Genomic DNA, 25525 nt, shown 5'->3' on the forward strand with positions numbered 1-25525 from the left:
ATCTGGTTTGGGGCTCCTGACGCCCAAAACTCTTTTGACTTGGGCAATTTAGCTCCCTTCTGTAAATCTGTGGTGAAGAACCTTGGTGTCCAATTTGATAGTTCTTTGAAATTTGACAAACAGATCAACTCTGTGGTCAAATCTTGTTTCTCCTATTTAAGATCAATAGCAAAGGTTAAACAGTTTCTGTTCTCCAGTGATTTTGAAAGGATTATTTATGCTTTTATTTCTGTAAAACTGGATTACTGTAACTCACCGTATGTGGGTATTAGCCAAGTATTGTTAAATCGTCTTCAATTGGTTCAAAAAAGCATGTAACACTGATTTTAGCGTCACTTCAGTGGTTGCCAGTGCAGTATAGAATTGATTTTAAACTACTGAGTGTTTTATATAAAGCATTGCATAATTTGGTCCCACCATATTTAGTGGATCTCCTTCATATATACAAACCACCCAGGTCTCTCAGATCAGCAAATCAAATGATCCTAGACAGTCCAAGGACTAGATTAAAATTGAGTGGTGAACAGGCATTTGCTGTAGCAGCTCCGAAGCACTGGAATAAGCTACCTCTACGTCTCCGACTGGCTCTGTCAATAGGTTATTTTAAACGAAAATTGAAAGTGCATTTACTTGAATTAGCGTTTGGTTCTGCAGACTAATTAGCAAGAGGCTTTTTTTATAACATTTGTTGTTGTTGGTCATTGTTTGCCTGAAAGTTAATACCGTGTAATTTTTATTTAGAGATTGTACAGCACATTGGTCAACTTACATCGTTTTAATTGTGCTTTATAAATAAACAAACAAACAAATTAGTTCAAAAACTGATTTATTCAAGGAACGAAACACCATGTTCCTATGCACTGTAAAATAAATAAATAATAATAATAATAATTAATAGCACATGTGTGCTTGCGCACTAGTGCTGATATTCAGAAAAGTAAATTGCTTGTGCAATGAATATAAAAACAAAAACTCATACATGGGTATGTTTTCTTTCATTGCTTGAAGTATAAGGGCATTCTAACTGCATTCTAATAGGCTTAATTGTGCAGTGAATGCTTTTGGACTTTGAACAAGACGTGTTTTTGTTTGTTTGTTTGTTGCAAAGTCGGTGACATACTTGATAATGTCAGCTCTCGTATCGTCTCTCAGTCACTCACAGTCACATATACAGTACAATAACATTATGTCAGGGTAATGTCTTTAAATTCTAATCAAGGAAAAGCCATACCTTCTGTTGTCTTCTTTTTAAAAAAAAACAATCAAAAGTTGCGCTTGAATCATTTTGTGCGAAAACTTGCTTCAGCTGTGTGCAGCTTCATACAGTACCGAGTTCTGATTGGCTAATTGCCGTTATTTACAGTGGGTACAGAAAGTATTCAGACCCCCTTAAATTTTTCACTCTTTGTTATATTGCAGCCATTTGCTAAAATCATTTGTTAACTTTTTTTCCTCAATGTACACACAGCACCCCATAGTAGAGAAGATGACTGAATGAAACACTTCCCACATGCAGTGCAGTGATACGGTTTCTCTCCAGTATGAATCATCTCATGTCTTTTCAGACTTGATGAATGACTGAATCTCTTGTCACAGTGTGAACACTTGTAAGGTTTTTCTCCAGTGTGGATCCTCTCATGCCGTTTTAAACAGTTTGCTGTAGTAAAAGTCTTTTCACACTCAAAGCACATGTAATCTCTCACACCAGCATGTATTTTCTGATGTTCTTTCAAAGTTGAAAAACGTGTAAAACTCTTTCCACACAAAGAACATGAATGCGGCTTCTCCTTTGTATGAACTCTCAGGTGCTGTTTCAGGTCTGAAGCTCTCAAAAATGTTTTGCCGCATTGATCACAAGTGTACAGTTTCTCTCTAGTGTGGATGTTCATGTGTCTCTTAAGTTGTGATGATTGTGTGAAACTCTTCCTGCACTGATTACATGTGTACAGTTTCTCTCCTGTATGAACTCTCATGTGAACATCAAGACTTCTTTTGTATGTTAAACTCTTTCCACATTGATTACATGTGTACAGTTTCTCTTCTGTATGAAATTTCATATGTGTCATAAGGATTCCGTTCCGTGCAAAATTCTTCCCGCACTGATCACAAGTGTACGGTTTCTCTCCAGTGTGGATCCTCTCATGTGTTTTCAGATGTCCTGACCGACTGAATCTCTTGTCACAATGTGAACACTTATAAGGTTTCTCTCCAGTGTGGATGTTCATGTGTTTCTTTAGGCTTAATGATCGTGTGAAACTCTTCCCACACTGATCACAAGTAAATGGTTTCTCTCCAGTGTGAACTCTCATGTGAACATCAAGACTATTTTTTCTTGTCAAACTCTTTCCACACTGAGTGCAGGTGAAAGATATTTTGGCTCCTCTTTTCTTCAAATCTTTATGTTTGGTTTGAGAGCAACGCAAAGGTTTTTCTCCAGTTTTGACATGATGTTTCTCTTCATCTTCACTCAATTCTTCGTTCTCATCAATTTCTTCAATAAACTCTAAAATAAAAGCAAAAACAGTTCATTTTTCAGTAACTTGAAAAACAACCAAACAGAAATGTGAAAGTACATAAGTCAACCCTGGTGTAACAGACAATTTCTATTCAAAATGTTGTTCCTTTTGATGCAATTGTATAAATTGTACCTTGATACCTTGATACAAGGTACATTGATCTTCAAAATATAATGTTTAAAATATTATAGACACAAATCACATGTTTCTATAAGGAGAACTATTAAATATGTTTGATCAACTACACAATTATCTAACATACATTTTGTTGAAAAAAGTGTCCCTTATTATTTGCAGCTCCATCTATATTATTCAACCGCTCTAAAGATTGTTTCTGTTACAGCAAACTAAATCTAAAACGGCAGCGGATGTGTTCTTGCTCTGCCCCTTTTATCAAGGCTGAATCTATATATGCATATATATTAATTTAATTTAATCGTAGTACAGCACTGACTTTGTAGCAAACGTTTGACTGAATTGTTTGCTTTTGTCTTTATTTCCTATTACACAAGTCTCTTATACTTCATACTTATACTTTTGGCTATTATTGTTCATTAGAACTGATAGGCTATTTAACAAAAAAAAGTAGAGTTGTGCTATATGTAATATTTCATATTATTATTTATACAGTGAAGATGCATAATTTGCAGAATTACTGGACTTCTGTCCTCCCGTCCCCAAGAGTTAACACTCCCAAGTCGAACTTGCAAAGTCCAAACTACCAAGCATGCAAGTCTGAACTTTGCGTACTTGGTATTGAAAAACAGTTTACGTCCCTTTAAAGGCACAATATGTAAGACTTTTTTTTTTATTAAAATATCCAAAAACCACTAGAACAGTGTTATATATTTTGCTGACTTGTGTATATGCCGGTATCAAATTTTCATGTTGTGATTAATTGCTAATGCTTTTATCACGGTATGCGGTATTATCACGATGTTGAAATTTAGTTTTAAAAAAAAGTGCTGTCATAATACAGTATAAAAGGTTTAATAACTTTTTTCTTATAACTAAAATAACTGAACATTTAAATGCAATAAAGCAATACAGAAAAATGTATAAAGTTAAACGTTTTACACAGATTAAAGTGCAAAAGAACTATAAAGACCAATAGGTATCACTTTACAATAAGACCTCATTAGTTAACCTTACATTAACATTCACAATGAGCAATGGCTACATTTGCTGCAGAAGTTATTAATCTTTGTTTTAAAAATACAAGTCTTAGTTAATGTTAGCTCATTAAATAACACAGTTGCAACTTTCAATTTAACAACCTGTTATTAAATATTGCAATACCTAAGATTAATGAATGTTCAGAAGAATTTTTCATTGGCAGTTTGTTAACTAATGAATTAACTAATGAAGCCCTAATGTAAAGTGTGACCGAACAATAAATAATCAAAACACTTTCAAACAATATCTAGGACATGTTGTAGTCCAGATTAAAATGTAAAAAAGTTTGAAAATAAATAGAAACTTTCTATTATATATACTATAAACAGTTTAGCGCCATCTGCTCTCAGAGAGTGAAAGTGTGCTTTCATCCAGAGCGTCTCTCACATGTTCCGCCATGTGCTTCTTGTCCACGCTTGTTTACGTCAGAGTGCGCACGCGTCTTTCACGCAGCATAGAGCGGTGTTGTGCATTTTGACCAGTTAATGGGAAAAGTATTCTTAAAATGCATTCAAAATTCTGAATAATTTGTAATATATAGTTATTCACGGTATTTAGAAGTGCCCACGATAACAACATTGTGCATATTCATTACCGTGATATATCGCATTACCGAATACTGGCACAAGTCTAGTACTTGTGTCTTATCCCAAATGTTCCAAAGAATGTTTAAATCCATAGAAATAAGCAATTTTAACTAGTGACACGGACGTGTCTATAGTGTCATTGTGTCGCCTGCCAATGACGTCAGAACCCCTCGATTTCCGTTTGTTCCGTTCCGTTGTTTTGTTTTGTAGAAAACATGGAAACACCAAAGACGTTTAATATGTTATGTGTTTATTAGACCGGTGACGACCGCACAGAGTAGCATTATAACAGAACTTTGAAATGTATCTAGTATGATAAAACAGCGCTGCTTTACCCCACATACGATTGGAAGAAGCGGAAGCGGTCGACTGTGGCATAATAAAAGCTCCGCTGCTTTCGAGCCGTGTGTCACGCTCGTTCAGTGGCCTCGTTTCGCTTCGACGACTTTCAGCCTCACCCTGCTTCATTCTACTTCGTTAATAAATCAGTACCTCATCCATGAACATGATTTCTGCCAGAGTTACGTCGGATTGCATCGGCTGTGGGGATGAAGACCACAACTCCCATGATTCCACACTCAGTCACAACGTCATCAAACTACGCCTTTGTCTCTGTTTGTTTTGAATACGCGCCCTCTAGTAGCAAAAAATTACATATTTTGTGTAATATTTTCACTCGGCAGCCATCTTTAAAACGCCTCCCGGGAATGCAAGTGCAGCTCCTATCTCTTTGAATGAGGAAACATCAAATTCTCCAAAACTGTTCACCAAGCTTACAATTAAATTTAATATTTGAAATCACCAATGAAAATCTTACAACAACTGCCTCATAATTGTTTCTTATGCTCAAATAGCAATAAAAAGGGCTTATTTTTCAGGCTAGAGCAGCCAAAGCACATGCGAAGTCATGAGCGCGAGTTCGCGAATGCTGCCTGTTTTTATAGGAACCGGAGCTTCTAAAGGCAGCTGTGCAGTGACAATGACTTTACTAATCAACGATTGGCTCTTTCATTTAGTAGGCGGGGCTTATTCGCCATATTGGGCATTGCACTTTCTCCCATTCATAAGTATTAGGAGTGCACAGTCTAGTCTTTGCTCTAAAGCTCCTCCTGCTGGCAGAGAATGAGTCTGTCCACAGCAATATGTTTTTGTTGTTGCTCACTCTTTTTTTCTGTTTTCTGCCACAACTCCGAGCACTTTTCATATTCGACGATCTAAGCACATGGTCTAAAGTGCAAGGCGCAGGTGCACCTAGGGCATGTCCGAATCCACGTTTGCTAGTTTCACGACGGGAAAAACGGTCGGCGTGCCTGGCGCATGGTCTAAAAGTGTTGTCCCTATTATCTTAATGAGTCATGGGTGTGTTTTAGCATAACGTGCAATAAACCAATCAGAGTCTCATCTCCCATTCCCTTTAAGTTGTGCTCGCGCCATGACTCATTGGCTATTTACACGGCGGAACTTGAAAGCGCAAAGACAGAACAACACATCTCCAGAGATGAAACGGAGCTGCTCGCACGCGGGCAATAGGTAGCCTAATTCTGTTTTTAGAAATTACTCAAAACATCTCTCTTTAGTGAAGCTAGGGATGCAACGATTATAGATTTTGTTGGTACGATTATTGTCTGAGGAATAATCACGGTTTTACGATTATGACGATTATTATGCATTTATTCATTTCCCAACATTACTATATAAAATCACATGAACACTCTTTAGATATTAAAGTGTTATTTATTGCTGGCTTTTGAAACAGAAATAACACAGTAACCAACAATACAGCACAAAATTATAATAAAAAAGACAAACAAAAGTCCATCTCTCCCATTGAAATTAAAAAAGGTGACCTCTGCTCTGTAAACATCCATGACAGTATTTCTCTTTTGAAAATAGCAAATGAAAATAGATCGCAAAATATTTAATGTTTTCAGTTTGTACATTCTTTACATTTCTTTTGGACATGGGGTAGAGACTTTGGAAACGTGAAAAAAAATATTGTTGGTTTTTACTTATGAATAATACTACAACAGGGATAGTAAATAAAGTTAATGAAGTAGCCTATTATTCATATACGACTAACTGTATTTGTCCCACAGGGGAAACTGTTACTAATGATGGAAATAAACTGAAATATTGTAATCAACTGTCATCCATACGTAGCCTCTTCATTTTTATAATCTTTATAATAATTCATATGATTTTACATGTGGCCTGAGAAAATCATGCCTATTATTTTGGTTTGTGAGATCGGAGATCACGCTGCGCACGTGTACAAACATTCAGGAGGACACAAACTTCTTGAGAATGCTGCCCCGTGACTTTTATTAATAAAATAGATTAAATAGCCTACTGGAGAGACGCACAGACGCAGGTAGGCTAATCCACACAGGCAACTGTCACCTCTCTCTCTCTCTCTCTCTCTCTCTCTCTCATAATTAATTAAAGTAGCTAAATGTTATAATTAATTAATTCAAATAAATGTGATCTTACCGCACTATTTCATCTCTTTCTGATCTGAAGCGGGTAGAATGCGGAGCTAACCAGCTGTAGCTTCGCGTCAGGTGGTTCTTGTCTTCACGCCGTGCATTAAAATCGTTCAATGTACAGCAAGCTGTGCATTATTCCTTATGCATTCGCTCTTTAGCAGCAGTTTTTTTACAGCAATATTTAAATGACACCCTGGTCATTCTTGGTGTACCCAAAATGGTCCCACACTATCGACAATTATTTCTCTGGTGAAATAAAGCTTCGCTGTTTGGTTCCTCGGTCACAGTTCATCTAATGCATGTAGTAGCCTCCGTGCCTCTGATAAGCACGTCATTTTAAGCTGGTGCACCGCTAGTGTAACTTTTTTCGTTTTGCGCAAGCTGCAACAGTTCCGTTCTGTGTAACAGAAACACTCGGTTTAGCGGAACCTTTACGATTAATTAACAGTGACGTTAATCGCGAACCCGGTTAATCGCTGCATCCCTAAGTGAAGCTTTTAAATTATAATCTTACAGTTGTTGCCATTGTTGTTTTTGTGATTATTATGGAGTAATGTTTCTTTTATACTGTTGTAGCACCTTGTGTAAGAAAGGTGTATTACAAATAAAAAATTTTTTAATTATTATTATTATTATTTTGACACCATGTGTGCAGTTTACTTCGATTGCTTTAAAAAAAATGTATCCTCTTCAGTAACATTTTTTGTAGTTTTTTTCCCACTGCTATTGTTTGTTTGCTTTTTATTTGCTTCTTAGTTCCATTTAATTTTAAGCTTTTCTTTGTTTATTCCATGATTTATACCAACCTGTCATGCTAATTCAGATTAGCACAGTTGGTTTTAAATGAACCTAGTTTATTTTGGCCCAGGACTCCATAGTACATGAGTTAGTAATCTGTACGTGTTTCAGAAAGTCATTTTTAAAACCTTGATTAACTATCCTAGATTAAGCCTACTTCTGGCTTAATTTAAACCCTGTCTGTGAAACCGCCCCAGAATTTACCTCAGAAGTATGCGAAGAAAGTCAGACCCCAGAGGGTTAAAACTTTGTAAGCCTATGTGCCACAAACAGTCATTAAAGATGAATGAAGAATAAAGACCTCCTTGTTCAATTCTCCGGGTTTCTGGTTCCTCGTGTTTTATTCTCCGGGTTTCTGGTTCCTCGTGTTTTATTCTCCAGGGTTCTGGTTCACTCTTGTCCTCCTCACTCTCCTCTTTAACAAACAGCATCTTCACAGCACCAGATCTCAGTTCAGATGATACTCCTCCAGATATTCCTGCTTGCTTCAAAACTTAGTCACGACTGGGAATATTAATTGAACAGATGGGAATATTAATTGAACAGTTTCAAAAACTGTATTTTTCTACTTACAGACACAACATCTCTAACATATTGTATTAAACGGCACCACAATAAAACAAAACAGAGAGCGCGTGAACTAAACTTCTTCCTCTGAGGGTTAATGGTGTTTGGCAAACAAACGCATGTGTTTACCGCCACCCGCTGGACTGGAGTGTGAAGCGAGAGGAGGGAAATAATACGGGGAATATTTACGTAGAGCGTCTAAAAGGTGAGCTGATTTGTTTTCCGTACAAAAAGCCGATCTGCACAAATAAATTAAAAGACATTTAATTTATAGACTCGCGTGGTATTTGATCAGCATCAACAGTCTTTGTGTGTGAGGATCAGAGGAGAAAAACGAGCGAATTTATTAGTCAAATATTTCATTGAAATCCACACAAAGTTGCAGCATGTAAATATGGAAATTAAGATAAATGAAAACACGTCATAATGATAAGATGTAGCCTTATGAAAAAAAACGAACTAAAAGTTTAGCATGGAAAAACAACATCCTTGGTTTATGTGTCCATCTAAATATCTGAAACTTAAACAGTTGAATGAACGGTAAATAAGATATTTTGAAGATGTTTCTGAAAAGCTGTTTACTTGATATTGAAATTGATATTGCATTTTGCAGTGTCTAACATCAGATTTTGTGGTGAAGAAAATAACTAAAGATGATATTGCTTTATATCCCCTCCAGTTTTACAAGAAGCCATGAGACCCAAATTTAGAGCCATAATCGGAATCCGAATCAGAATGAGCTTTATTGCCAGGTATGTTTACACATAGGAGGAATTTGTTTTCGTGACAGCTTTCGTGATAACTCTGTGTTAAAGTCATTTTTATTTGGTACTAAAGCAAATATAATCTGACAAAATGTTTTTATTGATATACAGATTGTGTAGGTAACTATAAAGTTTATCAAAACTCTGCTCTTCTCCCAGTTTACCGGAGCCCTACTTTACTTTAACGTTTTTCGGTAGGAGAGGATGAATTTGCGTGTTGTAAATCCCACAGCTCGGATTCAGCGCGAACTAACATGGCGGCACCCATCACCCGGTATAGATAAACTAACACGGTCGATATAAAAGTGTTTAAACTACCAAACAGATTTAATTGCACATATTTCAGAATCGGAATATCAGATATTTCATAATATAGTGAGCACGCATCAAGCTGCAACCGGAAGTTCGAAGCATCCTCCATACGCGTACGTGCAAAGCATAATGGGTAATTTCGCGTTCCATGAAAAGGTCTATAGGTTCTGTACTGGAATTAGTCAAGTAGTTCACCTGGTTCGAGTCTTCGGGTTTTTCCGAGTCGTTCGTTCATCATGTGACAGCCCCATAAGCATTAACCAATGCAGTCTGAGCCAGAAAGAGAATTGATTAGTTCATCTCTCGAGTCGCCGGGTTTTTCTGAGTCGTTCGTTCATCATGTGACAGCCCCATAAGCTTTAACCAATGCAGTATGAGCCGGAAAGAGAATTGATTAGATCATCTCTCGAGTCTTCGGTAGTGTTGGGTCGTTCTTGAACGATTCGTTCATTTTGAACAAATCTTTAATGTGACTCGGGAAGAACGAGTCGTCTTGGGGAGTGATTCGTTCAGTCGCGCATGCGCAACATCATATAGGTTCTGTACTGGAATTAGTCAAGTAGTTCACCTGGTTCGAGTCTTCGGGTTTTTCCGAGTCATTCGTTCATCACGTGACAGCCCCATAAGTTTAACCAATGAAGTCTGAGCCGGAAATAGACTTAATAATAATAACCAACCCTTTATTACCTTTGTTACAACATTCAGTGTTATGGAAAAGAACCATAATGACATAAATTCACACATTTATAAACTGTAAGAAGTAAAAAGCAACAATTTGAGACCAGAAACGCATCACGTAATTGTAAGAGTAAATAATAATTATAATAATGATGATAATAATAATTATGCACCCGTTTGCAAGGAAGCTTGTAAATTAACGAATTCTCTATCCAATGCGGTCACGTCACGTGACAAAAGAACGAATGATTCGAAAGACTCGAGAGATGAAATAATCAATTCTCTTTACGGCTCAGACTGCATTGGTTAAGTTTATGGGGCTGTCACGTGATGAACGAATGACTCGGAAAAACCCGAAGACTCGAGAGATGAAATAATCAATTCTCTTTACGGCTCAGACTGCATTGGTTAAGTTTATGGGGCTGTCACGTGATGAACGAACCACTCAAACCCGAAGGCTTGTCAGATAAGAGCTGAGGTGAGCTAATCATAGTCTGAAGACCCAGGTAAACAATGAATTAATCTTTTATGTTTCTTATAGCAGTTTTGTATTGTTTGTAGTGTGATCAACGTTTGCGTAAATAGTAGACGTGTTAGGGAAGTAACATGTAACATTTTAATTATATTTAGCTAAAATTAACAAAATGACTCGAAAAAAGATTCGTTCATTTTGCTGAACAAGACTCAAAGGTCAGAGTCGGTAAAATGATCCGAACTTTCCATCACTACTGCGCTGATCAAAAGCATGATGGGAAACGACTGACTGACACACGGCTTAATGCTCATTGGTTCAGACACCTGTGATGCTGCGGTTCTCTTCTAAAATATTTTATTTTTTTTATATGGTTCCATGTGATTATGTATTTAAATTATGCATGAATGTTCCCAAACACTATGACAGTGCGATCTCTGTGTGAGAAAATGTTATTGTCACGGAATGCCAGGAGAAAACAGGGTTAGATCCAAGTGCAGTTTATTAAAGAACAAATAAACAGAACAGAACAAAAACGTGGCAAAAGGTAATCCAAAACACAGGGAACAGAAAACACGATGTAACCTCAAACAATACGGCAGCAAAGACAGACAAAGTGAGCATAGTATAAATAGTGATGGGATGATGAGTAAATTACTAACAGGTGATCATGATCAGAACAGAAACGACAGGCAAGAGACTATGGGAAATGGAGTTCAACACACGTAACACAGAAACGGGAGAGCGCCCGCAAGTGGAAAACACCAAATGGATGACAAAAATGGATGAACAGAACAGAACAAAAACGTGGCAAAAGGTAATCCACAACACAGGGACCAGAAAACACGATGTAAACACAAACATCAGAATCAAATAATACTGCAGCAAAGATAGACAGCGTGAGCATGATATATGTAGTGATGGGATGATGAGTAAATGACTAACAGGTGATCATGATCAGAACAGAACGACAGGCAAGGGACTATGGGAAATGGAGTTCAACACATGTAACACAGAAACGGGAGAGCGCCCTCAAGTGGCCAGTCCAGGGCACCACAACCAGGCACTGTGACATAGTCACACCAGATACTGACTGGTTTTCGGACAATGACTAACAGGTGATCATGATCAGAACAGAAACGACAGGCAAGAGACTATGGGAAATGGAGTTCAACACACGTAACACAGAAACGGGAGAGCGCCCGCAAGTGGAAAACACCAAATGGATGACAAAAATGGATGACACCATCCCCCAGCACTGTGCAGAATCAACACCTGGCAGACGATCTGAACGAGTTCTACTGCAGGTTTGGGCAATAAAGCTCATTCTGATTCTGATTCTGAAGTGGCCAGTCCAGGGCACCACAACCAGACACTGTGACAGTTGTTGTCACATTTCTATAAAAATACATGTTTGTATTAACGTACAAATGGATGATAAATACACCTTTCGTATGGAATTAAATAGCAAGCACTTTGAGTGTCTTGTTGATAATATTTATTTTCATATAAAAGCAACAGAACTGAAATCATATGTTTATTAGCAACACAGCATGTAAGTGTGAATAACGCGATATCTGCCTTTGATCTCGTTGGTATCTGTTACACTTCGAGAGGGCAGAACTGTCCGTCTTAACTGCGCTTATTTCACCCCTACCCTCACTGCAGCCTCCTACTCTCGCCTACATTTCAGGTGAGGCGAGGCGCATCTCAAACAAGCCTATGGTACCGGAGCTTGATCCGTTTTGAGAAAAGCATGTGATCTATGATGTGCGAAGCTTCATTCGCCTGAAAACCACGTGACTGCTTCAGTATAGGGTTCAAACGAAGTAAATCTCAGCGCCGTTTCCTTTAAATTATATTGCATTATAATGTGTTAGCATTGGTTTTTTTAAAAGCATAATTTATATATTGTGCACAAAAATGAACTTTGCCTCAGTCCTTAGACTGTTATTTCATGGCCAGAGTTAAAATAAACAGATCATAGAATTAATGTATGACTGTGTTTTATTTATTTTAGTGCCAGTACACCGACATAAATGAATGACTTTGACAATAAACATTATTTATATAAAATATAATAAAACAAAAAAAAATCTGTAGTAGAACCAGATGTGAAACCACTGGCTGTAATGGAACATAACACTTTGGAAGGTGATATTTATTTTTATGACTACTAGATGGCCGCAGAATAAACCGTTTTAAAACGCTTCAAATAATGAACCTTTTTCCAATACAATTGTGTTGAAAGCTTCACTGGTTCAGATCGCTTCACTTCGCCATCACTACAGCTGACACATATGCATTATAAGACAACTGAACATAATATAAAACGCATAAGAAAGCACAATGATATAATTTATATCATAAAGCAAAATTATATACAAGAATATTGTATGTAAGATATTGTTCTTTGAGGAGGAACTCAATCTTTGAGTTGATCTGAATCTCACAGTTGAATCTGCTGCTTTTGAAGATGAACTTTATTCACTGTGAAAACTTTAGATAATGTTTCTTTGTCATGTCACTTGTAATGTCTGGTTAGAACAGATTTATCCAGATTATATTTTATTGCTTGATGCGTTATTGTGTTACATTTGTTGAGGACGCAGTGTCAGACCTGAAAGTGCTGATTTGAAGATGATCTACTTACTGTGATAGTTTTTTGTATGTCTGTGTAGAGAAGATGAATGACTGAAACACTTCCCACATGCAGTGCAGTGATACGGTTTCTCTCCAGTGTGAATCCTCTCATGTGTTTTCAGATTTGCTGACTGATTGAATCTCTTGTCACAGTGTGAACACTTATAAGGTTTTTCTCCAGAGTGAATCCTCTCATGCAGTTTTAAAATGCTCGCTGAAGTAAAAGTCTTTTCACACTCAAAGCACATGTACTCTTTCACACCAGTATGTATTGTCTTATGTCCTTTTAAAGCTTACTAGGCATACTAGAAACTTAAAGGCAGGTGTGTTGAGGCAAGTTGGAGCTAAACTCTGCAGCACACCGGCCCTCCACGACAGAGTTTGGGCACCCCTGTTTTAAAGGGATAGTTCACCCAAAAATTTTGTCATCATTTACTTACCCTCATGTTGTTCCAAACCTGTATGAGTCGCTATCTTATTTTGAACATAAAAGAAGATATTTTGAAGAATGCTGGCAATCAAACAGTAGGTGGTTCCTATTGACTTCCATAGTATTTATTTTTCTACTATGGAAGTCAATGGGGATCAACAACTGTTTGGTTTTTTAAAATTTCTTCAAAATATATTTTTTTGTGTCCAACATAAGAAAGAAAATCATACAGGTTTGGAACAACATGAGGGTGAGTAAATGATGACACATTTGTCATTTTTGGGTGAACTATTCCTATAAACTTTGTAAATGTAAAAAACTCTTTCCACACAAATGACATGAATGTGGCTTCTCCTTTGTATGAACTCTCAGGTGTGTCTTCAGGTCTGAAGCACACAAAAATGTTTTGCCGCATTGATCACATGTGTACAGCTTCTCTCCAGTGTGGATGTTCATGTGTTTCTTAAGGTGTGATGATTGTGTGAAACTCTTCCCGCACTGATCACAAGTGAACAGTTTCTCTCCAGTGTGAACTCTCATATTATGCTCAAGACTTGTTTTGCTTGTCAAACTCTTTCCACACTGAGTGCAGGTGAAAGATTTCTTAGCTCTTCTTTTCTTTAAATCCGTCTTATTCTCCTTCTCGATTGGTTTGAGAGCAACTCTAAAGTTTTTCTCCAGGTTTGACATGATTTTTCTCCTCAACTTCACTTGATTCTTTATTCTCCTCGTTTTCTTCAGTCAACTGAAATAAAAGTAAAAAATGGTTCATTTTCAGTATCTTGTAAAAAGCTGAGAAATGTGAAAATAAAAGTGAACCCTGATGTAACAGTGCAGGGCTCCAGTCTAATGCTGGGTACACACCACAAGATAATCAGGCTGATTTGGGGCCGATTTTTCACCTTCCGACAATTCTTAGGCAATGTCCCGATTATGAAATTTTCATATAGAAAAATTTATATATTCTACTCTTACTAAATGTATCATTATTAGAATACAATTTTAGAATTTTTAATATATAAAGCAAAACAGAAATTAATGACTAATAAGCGAAAAAGTGCTCCTCCGCTGCCATCTACTTGTTATAGTGGTAATTTTGTGTATTTTGTATTTCTTTTGCATAAGCGTTTGTTTACCACAAAACTATATTTTGATATACATTGTGTTTTGTCCCATTAAGATTTTTTTTATGTGAAATACTTAAGTTGTTAAAAAGTGCTTAAATTTCTCTCTCGAAAGGTTGTACAAACCCTGAAATTAATGTTTTAATAACATTGGACAATTTCTGCCACAACACCATGGTTATAGTTAGCATTACTGCTTCTGGGTTTCTGTGTCAGGACTGTTTGATCTGTTCATAGCAGAACTCTGTGCTGAATTTGAAAACTTCTCACTAGATCTCGCAGCAACCTTATTTATTCTGCAGTGAGTTCAAACTCTTCTCACTGGATCTCGCAGCGCTGTGCAGTAACCGTGTCGCAAGATCAACATTGGTTCTTGAATAAACCTGTTCTGAACTTGGACCAGTTTGCTTGCGTTGCACTCAATTATTGGTCCGTGCTGTGCAGCCCAAATGAGCAGCGCGGTTCTGTTACGCTTTTGTTTTATTTGCCGTTTGATGTTTCTCATATGCAACAGAAATGGCCGCTCTTATGAGTTGGGTAACGTGGTGGTCACACCGGCAGAATTTTTATTTTGCAAAATGCAAAGTTGCAGTTTTGAGCCAAGCAGTGGAAAGTAGACAATTGTGTTAAAAAAATCTTTAAATTATTCTTTTAAAAATATTATAGAGACAAGACCCATGTTCCTATAGGGAGAACTATTAAAGGGTTAATTCACCCAAAAATGAAAATTAGCTTGTGTTTTTTACTCACCCTCGAGGCATCCTAGGTGTATATGACTTTCTTCTTTCAGATGAATCCAGTCGGAGTTATATTAAAAACTGTCGTGGCTATTCCAAGCTCTATCATTGCAGTGTTGCAGTTAAACAGTCCACAAGTCGTCAAATAAAGCATGCGCATCCATAATAAAACGTGCCACAGATGACTCCGGGGGGTGAATAAATGCCTCCTGTAGCAAATCCATGTGTTTTTGTAACAAAAATATCCATATTTCAAACGTAATAAACACTTTATTCTCACTTCCCGTATCTGTCATACGCAGAAGCCGTTCCGGTGGATGACGTAGTACGTCGGCGTTGTCAGGGTTTTGCCCTAACACTCTGTTAATCTTGTATTTGTTTCTTGTGTCTATGTTGTCTTGTGTCAGCACATGGCCTTGTTGATTGTTTTTCTCAGCCATGTGCTTTTCTAGCCCCTCCTCCTGGTTTCCTCTTTACCATACCCTCTTGTTAGCCCTTGTTGAGTCCTTGTTAGTGTAATTGCTCTCACCTGTTCCTCTTGTGCTTTCCTCCCTATTTATAGTTCCCCCTGCCCTCTTGTTTTTGCCAGTTTGTGGTCATTTTCACCCCTTCTATCACTGTTTTTGTTTCTGTCTGTGGATGTGGCTGAGTGTGTGTGTTCTTGTCTCCCTGCCTGGTTGGTCTTGTGTCCTTGTCTTGTCTAGTCCTTTGTAGTTCCTTGTTCTTGTTTTGCTCCTTGTTTTGCCTTTTGTCACTTTTTTATTATTTATCCAGTTCTTCTAGTCCTGATGTTTTGTTTTGCATTTTTGATATTCTTTGTTAGTTGTGTTGGTTAGATTGGTAATTATTTCTTATTTTGTTACTTTTTTTTAATCAGTTCTTTGTTTTATTTATCCCCCTGCCTGTTTTGAAATAAGTGTGTTCCTGTTGATCTTTGTCCTGTCTTGTCTCTTTGTGTTAGCGTTCCCGTCCTGACCTGTGCCTGTGAGTCCTGCCACTGGTTCACCCCGCCTATTACTTGGTCCGCTTCAGAGTCGGCGTTCAACAAGTATCTGAGCTCAGCTCTATGGTGCCTTGCTTGGCCCTCTCTATCTGCCTGGTCGTGCCGCTCCTTCTGCTGCTATTGTAATCTGCCAGTAGCTGTCCGAAACTGTTCCAGTGGTCTTCTCTAGCTGCCTCTTTGTTTACTGTGTTCCTGATGTTGGAGGATTTCGATATAAACCAAGAAAAGACTGTTTTTCCTTTGCTACAGTAAGGAAACTTTGCTTCCTTTGCTCCTATAAACAAACTCCTGAGACTCGCATATCTCAGAGGCACGCGCGGTGTGCATACGTGCTGCGTCATCCGTCGGAACGGCTTCCACGTATGACAAATAACGGAAATCAGTGCTTGAAGTGGAAAATAAGTGCCGGTACTCACCCTTATTTATTTGTTTATATTAAATAAGTACTTTTTTATAATTCACAATGTATGTATAGTGCCACAATCAATCAATTAATAATTAAATAAAAGTTTTCAATACAAATTAGCACAAGTCAAGCTTCTGAAGCCCACTGAAGCTAAGCAGGGTTGAGCCTGGTCAGTAACTGGATGGGAGACCACCTGGGAAAACTAGGTTGCTGCTGGAAGAGGTGTTTGTGAGGCCAGCAGGGGGTGCTCACCCTGTGGTCTGTGTGGGTCCTAACATCCCAGTATAGTGACAGGTACACTATACTCTCAAAAAAAAAGCACTGTCTTTCAGATGAGATGTTAAACCGAGGTCCTGACTCTGTGGTTATTAAAAATCCCATGGCACTTCTCGTAAAGAGTAGGGGTGTAACCCTGGTGTCCTGGCCAAATTGCCCCCCTGGCCTTTGTCTTTAATGGCCTCCTAATAATCCCCATTCACTGAATTGGCTCTATCGCTCTCTCCTCTCCACCTGTAGCTGGTGTGTGGTGTGCACTCTGGTGCCGTTGTCCTGTGGCTGCCGTCGCATCATCCAAGTGGATGCTGCACACTAGTGGTGGTTGAGGAGAGACCCCCCACATGATTGTAAAGCACTTTGGGTGTACAACAATACACAAAGCGCTATAAAAATGCGTAATTCATTCATTCATTCATTCAAGCTGCGATTCCAAACATGACCACAGTGAGAAGCCAAAGACCACTAAATCGCCTGCCCTTACTACTATATGGATCCATTCAGAATCGCTAAATCTCTGACCATCGGATAATCAGCGTTCACACTCTTGCTTTTAAGCCAAATACACACTGAAAGGAATAATTTTACTGATATCTGGAGGTAAGAGGTTCACTATTCTCTCCGCAATCGCTGATGAAATTGGCCGTGTTTTCTCTGCATTAGCTCTGTTTTGAGCTTACTGTTTGAATTAATTTACTGGATCCTTGGACTGTCCAGGAGTTTACCGGTTTAAAATTATGTGATTGCAAAAGCCTGCTTCTTTTCATTTTTAAGATATTATTTTTGTTATAAAGTACTGATTCAAATTAGTAATCAATAATTAATTATTATTCTACTGCTCTGTGCTTCCCCTGACATGCTCTCGCACCCCACACACTCCGCTTGCATTCATTCACGTGATTGGTCGAGATGAGAGGTTATCCTGCCTGGGTAGTGTGATTTATATAGTGTCATTTCAAATCATGTCATCAACATGTCAGAAGTGCCGGCACACACAAAAAAGTGCAGTTACTTTAAAGGCTAAAATATAGAAGTGCCTGCATACCGGCCACTTCAAGCACTGCCGGAAGTGAGAGAAAAGTGTTTATTACGTTTGAAATATAGATATTTTTCTTTAAAAAAATCGCATGCATTCACTACAGGAGGCTTTTATTCACCCCCCGGAGCCGTGGGAAGCACGTTTTATTATGAATGCACTCGCTTTATTTGACGACTTGTGGACTGTTCAACTGCAACACCCGCTGACTGCAATGATAGAGCTTGGAATAGCCAGGACAATTGTTTTATATAACTCCGCCTGGATTCGTCTGAAAGACGAAAGTCATATACACCTAAGATGCTTCGAGGGTAAGTAAAACACAGTCTAATTTTCATTTTTGGGTGAACTAACCCTTTAAATATGTTGGTTTGTTTGATCAACTACACAATTTACCATTCACAGGGAGCATGATAGACAGGGGGTCTGACCAATCAGAATGTGGATATATTATATCGCTGCTATCCGCCCTCTTGTCCAACAGCTACATCCGATCTCCATAGAAATCCATGTTAAAACAGGGTAAAAAAACATCGACTGAATTGAAACTTTTTCAATATAACTAAATATAAAAACGTGCCTGGAGGGTTAAACTGTGCTGTTGTTGGCTGCCACAGTAACAGCAATACGCTAAGGAATTCCTTTAAAGGGGTCCTATTATGCTCTTTTACAAAGTCTTGATTTTGTTTTGGGGGTGTACTAGAACATGCTCTCATGCTTGGGGGTTTGAAAAACGCATAATTTTTTCACATAATTTACATGATTAAAATACCTTTCTCCCCAGCCTGGCACAAACGGCTCGATTAGTTCCGGCTTTGATGAAGGTCCGCCTTCCGAAAAACAAAATGTGTTGTGATTGGCTAGCTGTCCCAGTGCGTTGTGACTGGCGAAAAGCTTAGACGGTGTCTCAGTACTCAGTACACGCCTCTTGCGCCGTCTTTCAACAAAAGCTTTTTGGCGAATCCGGCACTGTACTCCCTCATGTTGTGGAAGCTGTCCTCAGTAAAATGCGCAGCACACAATATAGCAAATTGGGATTATAATGCTCAGGAACAGAGTTTAAAAATAAATTGCAACCACTGTTTCCTGACATCATCTGCTTTAGGAAGCCCAAACAAAGATGTTTGGGCACGGAGGTGAAAAAAACAGCATTTCAGGTGGTCGCACACCAGATGAGAAGCGCAGCGTCGTGTCGCGCCACGTCTTTAAAATTCGAAAACATTATTTTCTATGAGTGTAGGTAACCAGCGGCACCGTTCGGCGTCTGTCCGCGTCACCCAGCTACATCGTGTTGTACTTGTAAGAATTGTTCTAGACCTGCCGAAAATTTTACGCTACAGCACAGCAGCGCTTCTTTTTCATTTTCTCTGATGCACTAACTCTGCAGCAGCACTTCTTCATCGTCTCGTCTGATGCACTCACTCAACCAAGTATTCTAATCACAACCTCGCCCCTCCCCACCCCCCAGCCAATCGCATTTCTGTAGGCGGGAATTATTTAAATTAAATTTCAATGAGCTGCTTTGTGATATCACAAAGCCCGGAAACCAACGTTGTAGTCCAAACGAGCCGTTCGTTGTAGTTCTTGAAAAGGGATTTTTTTAAAAACAAAATATCTCCCTTTGGAGTGGACTTTCGAGATTTGTAACTTTCTAGATACTTTTTATACCCAAACATACACACTACACACTGACTAAAATTAAAAAAGTGAAAAAGCATAATAGGACCCCTTTAAAGTACTTGTTTTGCATACCAGAAAATCTGTCCATGTCTAACGCTGTATGCATGGCTTGCAGTGCTTAAGTTAAAATAAAAATGTGAAATAATATGTTAAAATAATGTGTACTCTTATCATTCTGTGGACAAAATCCTGTGAACTTCGCCCTGATCGGGAACTGAACTGAGGCGCTGCAGTGATCTGTCACGACACAGTAAAGAGCTAAACAAGAGACAAAATGGTATTGTTTGAATTTCTTTCAAAAATGACAAAATTTGAAAGTTGAGAGAGTCCTGAGACCTTGTTTCATACCAGAAGTAACCTACTCTGTCGGCATGTTATCAGTTTCCTCTTCACTCTGTGATGTGTTTTTCACTGCATGAGAACATGATGTGTAGTGGGAGAGCAGCTTTGTTTGTCGGCATTAGCAACAGTAACTAAGGGTGGGCAGGTCTTTGCGAACGGTCAATTGCTCACAGCAAAAGTGAAAACTAATGAGATCGATCTCTCTCCTACTGACTTACAGGTAGGGATGGGTATCGTCAGTGGTCGAATGGAAAAAAATTATTCAGAGGGGATGGTGTGGTCAATTTCTTTCTTTTTTTGGGGGGTGGGGATTCCAAGTGAAAAAGCATAATAGGACCCCTTTAAAGTACTTGTTTTGCATACCAGAAAATCTGTCCATGTCTAACGCTGTATGCATGGCTTGCAGTGCTTAAGTTAAAATAAAAATGTGAAATAATATGTTAAAATAATGTGTACTCTTATCATTCTGTGGACAAAATCCTGTGAACTTCGCCCTGATCGGGAACTGAACTGAGGCGCTACAGTGATCTGTCACGACACAGTAAAGAGCCACAAAACGGTATTGTTTGAATTTCTTAAAAAATGAAAAATTTTGAAAGGTGACAGAGTCCTGAGACCTTGTTTCATACCAGAAGTAACCTGCTCTGTCTTGTCTGTCGGCATGTTATCAGTTTCCTCTTCACTCTGTGATGTGTTTTTCACTGCATGAGAACATGATGTGTAGTGGGAGAGCAGCTTTGTTTGTCGGCATTAGCAACAGTAACTAAGGGTGGGCAGGTCTTTGCGAACGGTCAATTGCTCACAGCAAAAGTGAAAACTAATGAGATCGATCTCTCTCCTACTGACTTACAGGTAGGGATGGGTGCCCTGATCGGGAACTGAACTGAGGCGCTGCAGTGATCTGTCACGACACAGTAAAGAGCTAAACAAGAGACAAAATGGTATTGTTTGAATTTCTTTCAAAAATGACAAAATTTGAAAGTTGAGAGAGTCCTGAGACCTTGTTTCATACCAGAAGTAACCTACTCTGTCGGCATGTTATCAGTTTCCTCTTCACTCTGTGATGTGTTTTTCACTGCATGAGAACATGATGTGTAGTGGGAGAGCAGCTTTGTTTGTCGGCATTAGCAACAGTAACTAAGGGTGGGCAGGTCTTTGCGAACGGTCAATTGCTCACAGCAAAAGTGAAAACTAATGAGATCGATCTCTCTCCTACTGACTTACAGGTAGGGATGGGTATCGTCAGTGGTCGAATGGAAAAAAATTATTCAGAGGGGATGGTGTGGTCAATTTCTTTCTTTTTTTGGGGGGTGGGGATTCCTGTAGCTAATTTTACACAATGATTACAAAATTTGTCTAATTTATAAAAGGTTTTTAATCTAATTAATTTTCCTTATTAAACTAACTATTATTTATCAGCTTTTTTTCTTCTTCTGGGGCCTGAAATGGAGGAATTTTGTCAATATTGATAATTTAACAATATTTTGCTGAATGTCTTTTTGTGGCACCTTGGCTGATTTAGGCCTGTCATGGATAAATAAAAATGACAATTAAAACCACCAGTAGGTGGCAGCAAGTCCCTGTTTTAATAAATTATTTATAAAAATCATTCAAATCAAATGATTTGTTCAAAACGTTCACATTTTTTTTTATTCAATTAGAAACGAAACAAGTGAGTCCATCTGAATGGACCATTGAATCAGTGGCTCACTCGATTCGTTCAAAAAAAATTATAGCACGTGTGCTCGCGCACTTGTGCTGATATTCAGAAAAGTACATTGCTTGTGCAATGAATATAAAAACAAAAACTCATACATGGGTATTTTTTTCTTTCATTGCTTGAATTATAAGGGCACCATAACTGCATTCTAATAGGCTTAATTGTGCAGTGAATGCTTTTGGACTTTGAACAAGACGTGTGTTTGTTTGTTGCAAAGTTGGTGACATACAGGTGCATCTCAATAAATTAGAATGTCGTGGAAATGTTCATTTATTTCAGTAATTCAACTCAAATTGTGAAACTCGTGTATTAAATAAACTACTTCAGTCTGTGTGCATAGAATTTAAGTCTTTGGTTCTTTTAATTGGGATGATTTTGGCTCACATTTCACAAAAACCCACCAATTCACTATCTCAACAAATTTGAATACTTCATAAGAAGAAGTGAATTTGAACATTTTTAGTGAATTGTTGGCCTTCTGGAAAGTATGTTCATTTACTGTACATGTACTCAATACTTGGTTGGGCCTCCTTTTGCATGAATTACTGCATCAGTGCGGCGTGGCATGGAGACAATCAGCCTGTGGCACTGCTGAGGTGGTCCAGTGTGAAGTTTCCACAGTCGGTGATGATTTGGGCAGCCACGTCATCTTCTGGTGTTGGTCCACTGTGTTTTCTGAAGTCCACAGTCAACGCAGCCATCTACCAGGAAATTTTAGAGCACTTCATGCTTCCTTCTGCTGACAAGCTTTATGGAGATGCTGATTTAATTTTCCAGCAGGACTTGGCACCTGCCCACACTGCCAAAAGCACCAAAAGCTGGTTCAATGACTATGGTGTTACTGTGCTTGATTGGCCTGCAAACTCGCCTGACCTGAACCCCATAGAGAATCTATGGGGTATTGTCAAGAGGAAGATGAGAGACACCAGACCCATCAATGCAGATGACCTGAAGGCCACTATCAAAGCAACCTGGGCTTCCATACCACCTCAGCAGTGCCACAGGCTGATTGTCTCCATGCCACGCCGCACTGATGCAGTAATTCATGCAAAAGGAGGCCCAACCAAGTATTGAGTACATGTACAGTAAATGAACATACTTTCCAGAAGGCCAACAATTCACTAAAAATGTTCAAATTCACTTCTTCTTATGAAGTATTCAAATTTGTTGAGATAGTGAATTGGTGGGGTTTTGTTAAATGTGAGCCAAAATCATCCCAATTAAAAGAACCAAAGACTTAAACTACTTCAGTCTGTGTGCATTGAATTTATTTAATACACGAGTTTCACAATTTGAGTTGAATTACTGAAATAAATGAACTTTTCCACGACATTCTAATTTATTGAGATGCACCTGTACTTGATGATGTCAGCTCTCATATCATCTCAGTCCCTCACAGTCACACATACAGTACAATAACATTGTCAGAGGAATGTCTTAAAATTTTAATCAAGGAAAAGTCATACCTTCTGTTGTCTTCTTTTTAAAAAACTTCAAGTTGTGCATTAATTATTTTGCGTGAAAAATGTTGAAAACTTGCTTCAGCTGTGCGCTTCATACAGTACCAAGTTTTGATTGGCCAGTTGCCGTTATTTAGTTCTTGAATTATCTGAAGAGTATTTTAACATTTCATTTGCATGATAAGTTTTACATAATACACATTATTAATCTTAAAGGTGATGGTGGTTTTACTGAGGGGATGCTTTTTGTTATTTTTTTTCGATCAGGTGGATGCCAACCCCCGCATCCCTGCTCAATTCGAGCCCTGGGTATCGTTAAGATTTTAACGGTATTACTATTCCTACGATACTGCACATCAATCCAATTATTTAATGGTATGGTTTTCACGAATAAAGGGCCCATTAAATACCATGTTCTGGTACCCATCCCTTCTTACAAGAGAAGCAAATAAGGATCAGTTGCAACGCTACATGACACTATATCTTGCATCTGCATTTTCTAAATACATCTTAAGTGGAATAATAATTAGTCATTTTAAAAACAACAGTGAAGAAAAATAAGAAAGCACAATAATAAAATGTTTTGACAGTTATTTGGGGAGGAACTCCATCTTTGATTTGATCAGAATTTTAGCTGAATCTTGAATACTTACTGTGATAGTTTTTTGTATGACTGAGTAGAGACGATGAACGATTGAAACACTTCCCACATGCAGTGCAGTGATAAGGTTTCTCACCAGTGTGGATCCTCTCATGTCTTTTCAAATTTGATGAATGACTGAATCTCTTGTCACAGTGTGAACACTTGTAGGGTTTCTCTCCAGTGTGGATCCTCTCATGCTGTTTTAAACACTTCACTGAAGTAAAAGTCTTTTCACACTGAAAGCACACGTACTCTCTCACAGCAGTATGTATTTTCTGATGTTCTTTCAAAGTTGAAAAACGTGAAAAACTCTTTCCACACAAAGAACATGAATGTGGCTTCTCCTTTGTATGAACTCTTAGGTGATTCTTCAGGTCTGAAGCCCACAAAAATGTTTTGCCACATTGATCACATGTGTACGGTTTCTCTCCAGTGTGGATGTTCATGTGTTTCTTAAGGTGTACCGATTGTGTGAAACTCTTCCCGCACTGATCACAAGTGTACGGTTTCTCTCCAGTATGAACTCTCATGTGAAGCTCAAGACTATATTTGCTAATCAAACTCTTCCCGCATTGATTACATGTGTACAGTTTCTCTCCTGTATGAATTCTCATATGTGTCATTAGGATTCCTTTCCGTGCAAAAGTCTTCCCGCACTGATCACAAGTGTACGGTTTCTCTCCAGTATGAACTCTCATGTGAAGCTCAAGACTATATTTGCTAATCAAACTCTTCCCGCATTGATTACATGTGTACAGTTTCTCTCCTGTGTGAATTCTCATATGTGTCATAAGGATTCCTTTCCGTGCAAAATTCTTCCCGCACCGATCACATGTGTACGGTTTCTCTACAGTGTGGATCCTCTCATGTGTTTTCAGATGTGTTGACTGATTGAATCTCTTGTCACAGTGTGAACACTTGTAAGGTTTCTCTCCAGTGTGAATCCTCTCATGTGTTTTCAGATGTGTTGACTGACTGAATCTCTTGTCACAGTGTGAACACTTGTAATGTTTCTCACCAGTGTGGATATTCATGTGTTCGTTAAGGTTTGCTAAGTATGCAAATCTCTTTCCACATTGATTACATATGAATGGCTTCTCTCCTTTATGAGTTCTCATATGTGTCATAAAGTGTCCTTTTTGTGTGAAACTCTTCCCGCACTGATCACATGTGTACGGTTTCTCTCCAGTGTGGTCTACCTTGTGTTTCTTCAGATGTGTTGACTGACTGAATCTCTTGTCACAGTGTGAACACTTGTAAGGTTTCTCTCCAGTGTGGATGTTCATGTGTTTCTTTAGGCTTAATGATTGTGTGAAACTCTTCCCACACTGATTACAAGTAAACGGTTTCTCTCCAGTGTGAACTCTCATGTGAACATCAAGACTATATTTGTTTGTCAAACTCTTTCCACACTGAGTGCAGGTGAAAGATTTCTTGGCTCCTCTTTTCTTTAAATCTTTATGTTTGGTTTGAGAGCAACTCAAAGGTTTTTCTCCAGTTTTGACATGATGTTGTTTCTCCTCATCTTCTCTCAATTCTTCGTTCTCATCACTTTCTTCAATAAACTCTAAAATAAAAGCAAAAACAGTTCATTTGTCAGAAACTTGAAAAACAACCAAACAAACAAAAACAGAAATGTGAAAGTACATAAAAGTCAACCCTGGTGTAACAG

General features: G+C 38.3%; 3 protein-coding genes across 3 annotated transcripts in view; all 3 read right to left on the reverse strand.

Annotated features, from left to right (window-relative positions):
• Nucleotides 1-501: 501 nt before the first annotated feature.
• Nucleotides 502-14170, reverse strand: LOC107569231 (gastrula zinc finger protein XlCGF57.1-like). The gene is made up of 6 exons (XM_016255260.1): nt 13732-14170; nt 13067-13291; nt 10934-10941; nt 2073-2342; nt 1472-1652; nt 502-587 (listed from the first exon to the last, which is right to left on the reverse strand). Exons 1-6 carry the CDS (start codon nt 14117-14119, stop codon nt 502-504), a joined length of 1158 nt encoding a protein of 385 aa, XP_016110746.1. The 5' UTR covers nt 14120-14170.
• Nucleotides 14132-25223, reverse strand: LOC107569235 (zinc finger protein 271-like). The gene is made up of 3 exons (XM_016255267.1): nt 24155-25223; nt 23864-24067; nt 14132-14174 (listed from the first exon to the last, which is right to left on the reverse strand). Exons 1-3 carry the CDS (start codon nt 25221-25223, stop codon nt 14167-14169), a joined length of 1281 nt encoding a protein of 426 aa, XP_016110753.1. The 3' UTR covers nt 14132-14166.
• Nucleotides 25224-25384: 161 nt separating this feature from the next.
• Nucleotides 25385-25525, reverse strand: part of LOC107569232 (gastrula zinc finger protein XlCGF8.2DB-like) — a 20165-nt gene continuing 20024 nt past the window's right edge. Inside the window, exon 4 of the mRNA XM_016255261.1 lies at nt 25385-25420. Within this exon, the coding sequence (XP_016110747.1) occupies nt 25385-25420 (36 nt within the window). The remainder of the gene's footprint in view (nt 25421-25525) is intronic.

Source organism: Sinocyclocheilus grahami, unplaced genomic scaffold (genome assembly GCF_001515645.1).
Source record: "Sinocyclocheilus grahami isolate Dianchi unplaced genomic scaffold, SAMN03320097.WGS_v1.1 scaffold1325.1, whole genome shotgun sequence".
Lineage (NCBI taxonomy): Eukaryota > Metazoa > Chordata > Actinopteri > Cypriniformes > Cyprinidae > Sinocyclocheilus > Sinocyclocheilus grahami.

What these genes read in the sequence shown, in the direction of transcription:
- LOC107569231 (XM_016255260.1), bottom strand. Translation starts at nt 14,119, where the DNA reads ATGTCAAACCTGGAGAAAAACTTTAGAGTTGCTCTCAAACCAATCGAG. An exon ending in AGAATTTTGCACGGAACGGA is followed by an intron (nt 1,653 to 2,072) that starts ATCCTTATGACA and finishes ACTACAGCAAAC; the next exon opens with TGTTTAAAACGGCATGAGAG. An exon ending in GTCATCTTCTCTACTATGGG is followed by an intron (nt 588 to 1,471) that starts GTGCTGTGTGTA and finishes ACCTATTGACAG; the next exon opens with AGCCAGTCGGAGACGTAGAG.
- LOC107569235 (XM_016255267.1), bottom strand. Translation starts at nt 25,223, where the DNA reads ATGAGAGTTCACACTGGAGAGAAACCGTTTACTTGTAATCAGTGTGGG. An exon ending in GTGTGGAAAGAGTTTTTCAC is followed by an intron (nt 24,068 to 24,154) that starts GTTTTTCAACTT and finishes CTTTTACTTCAG; the next exon opens with TGAAGTGTTTAAAACAGCAT.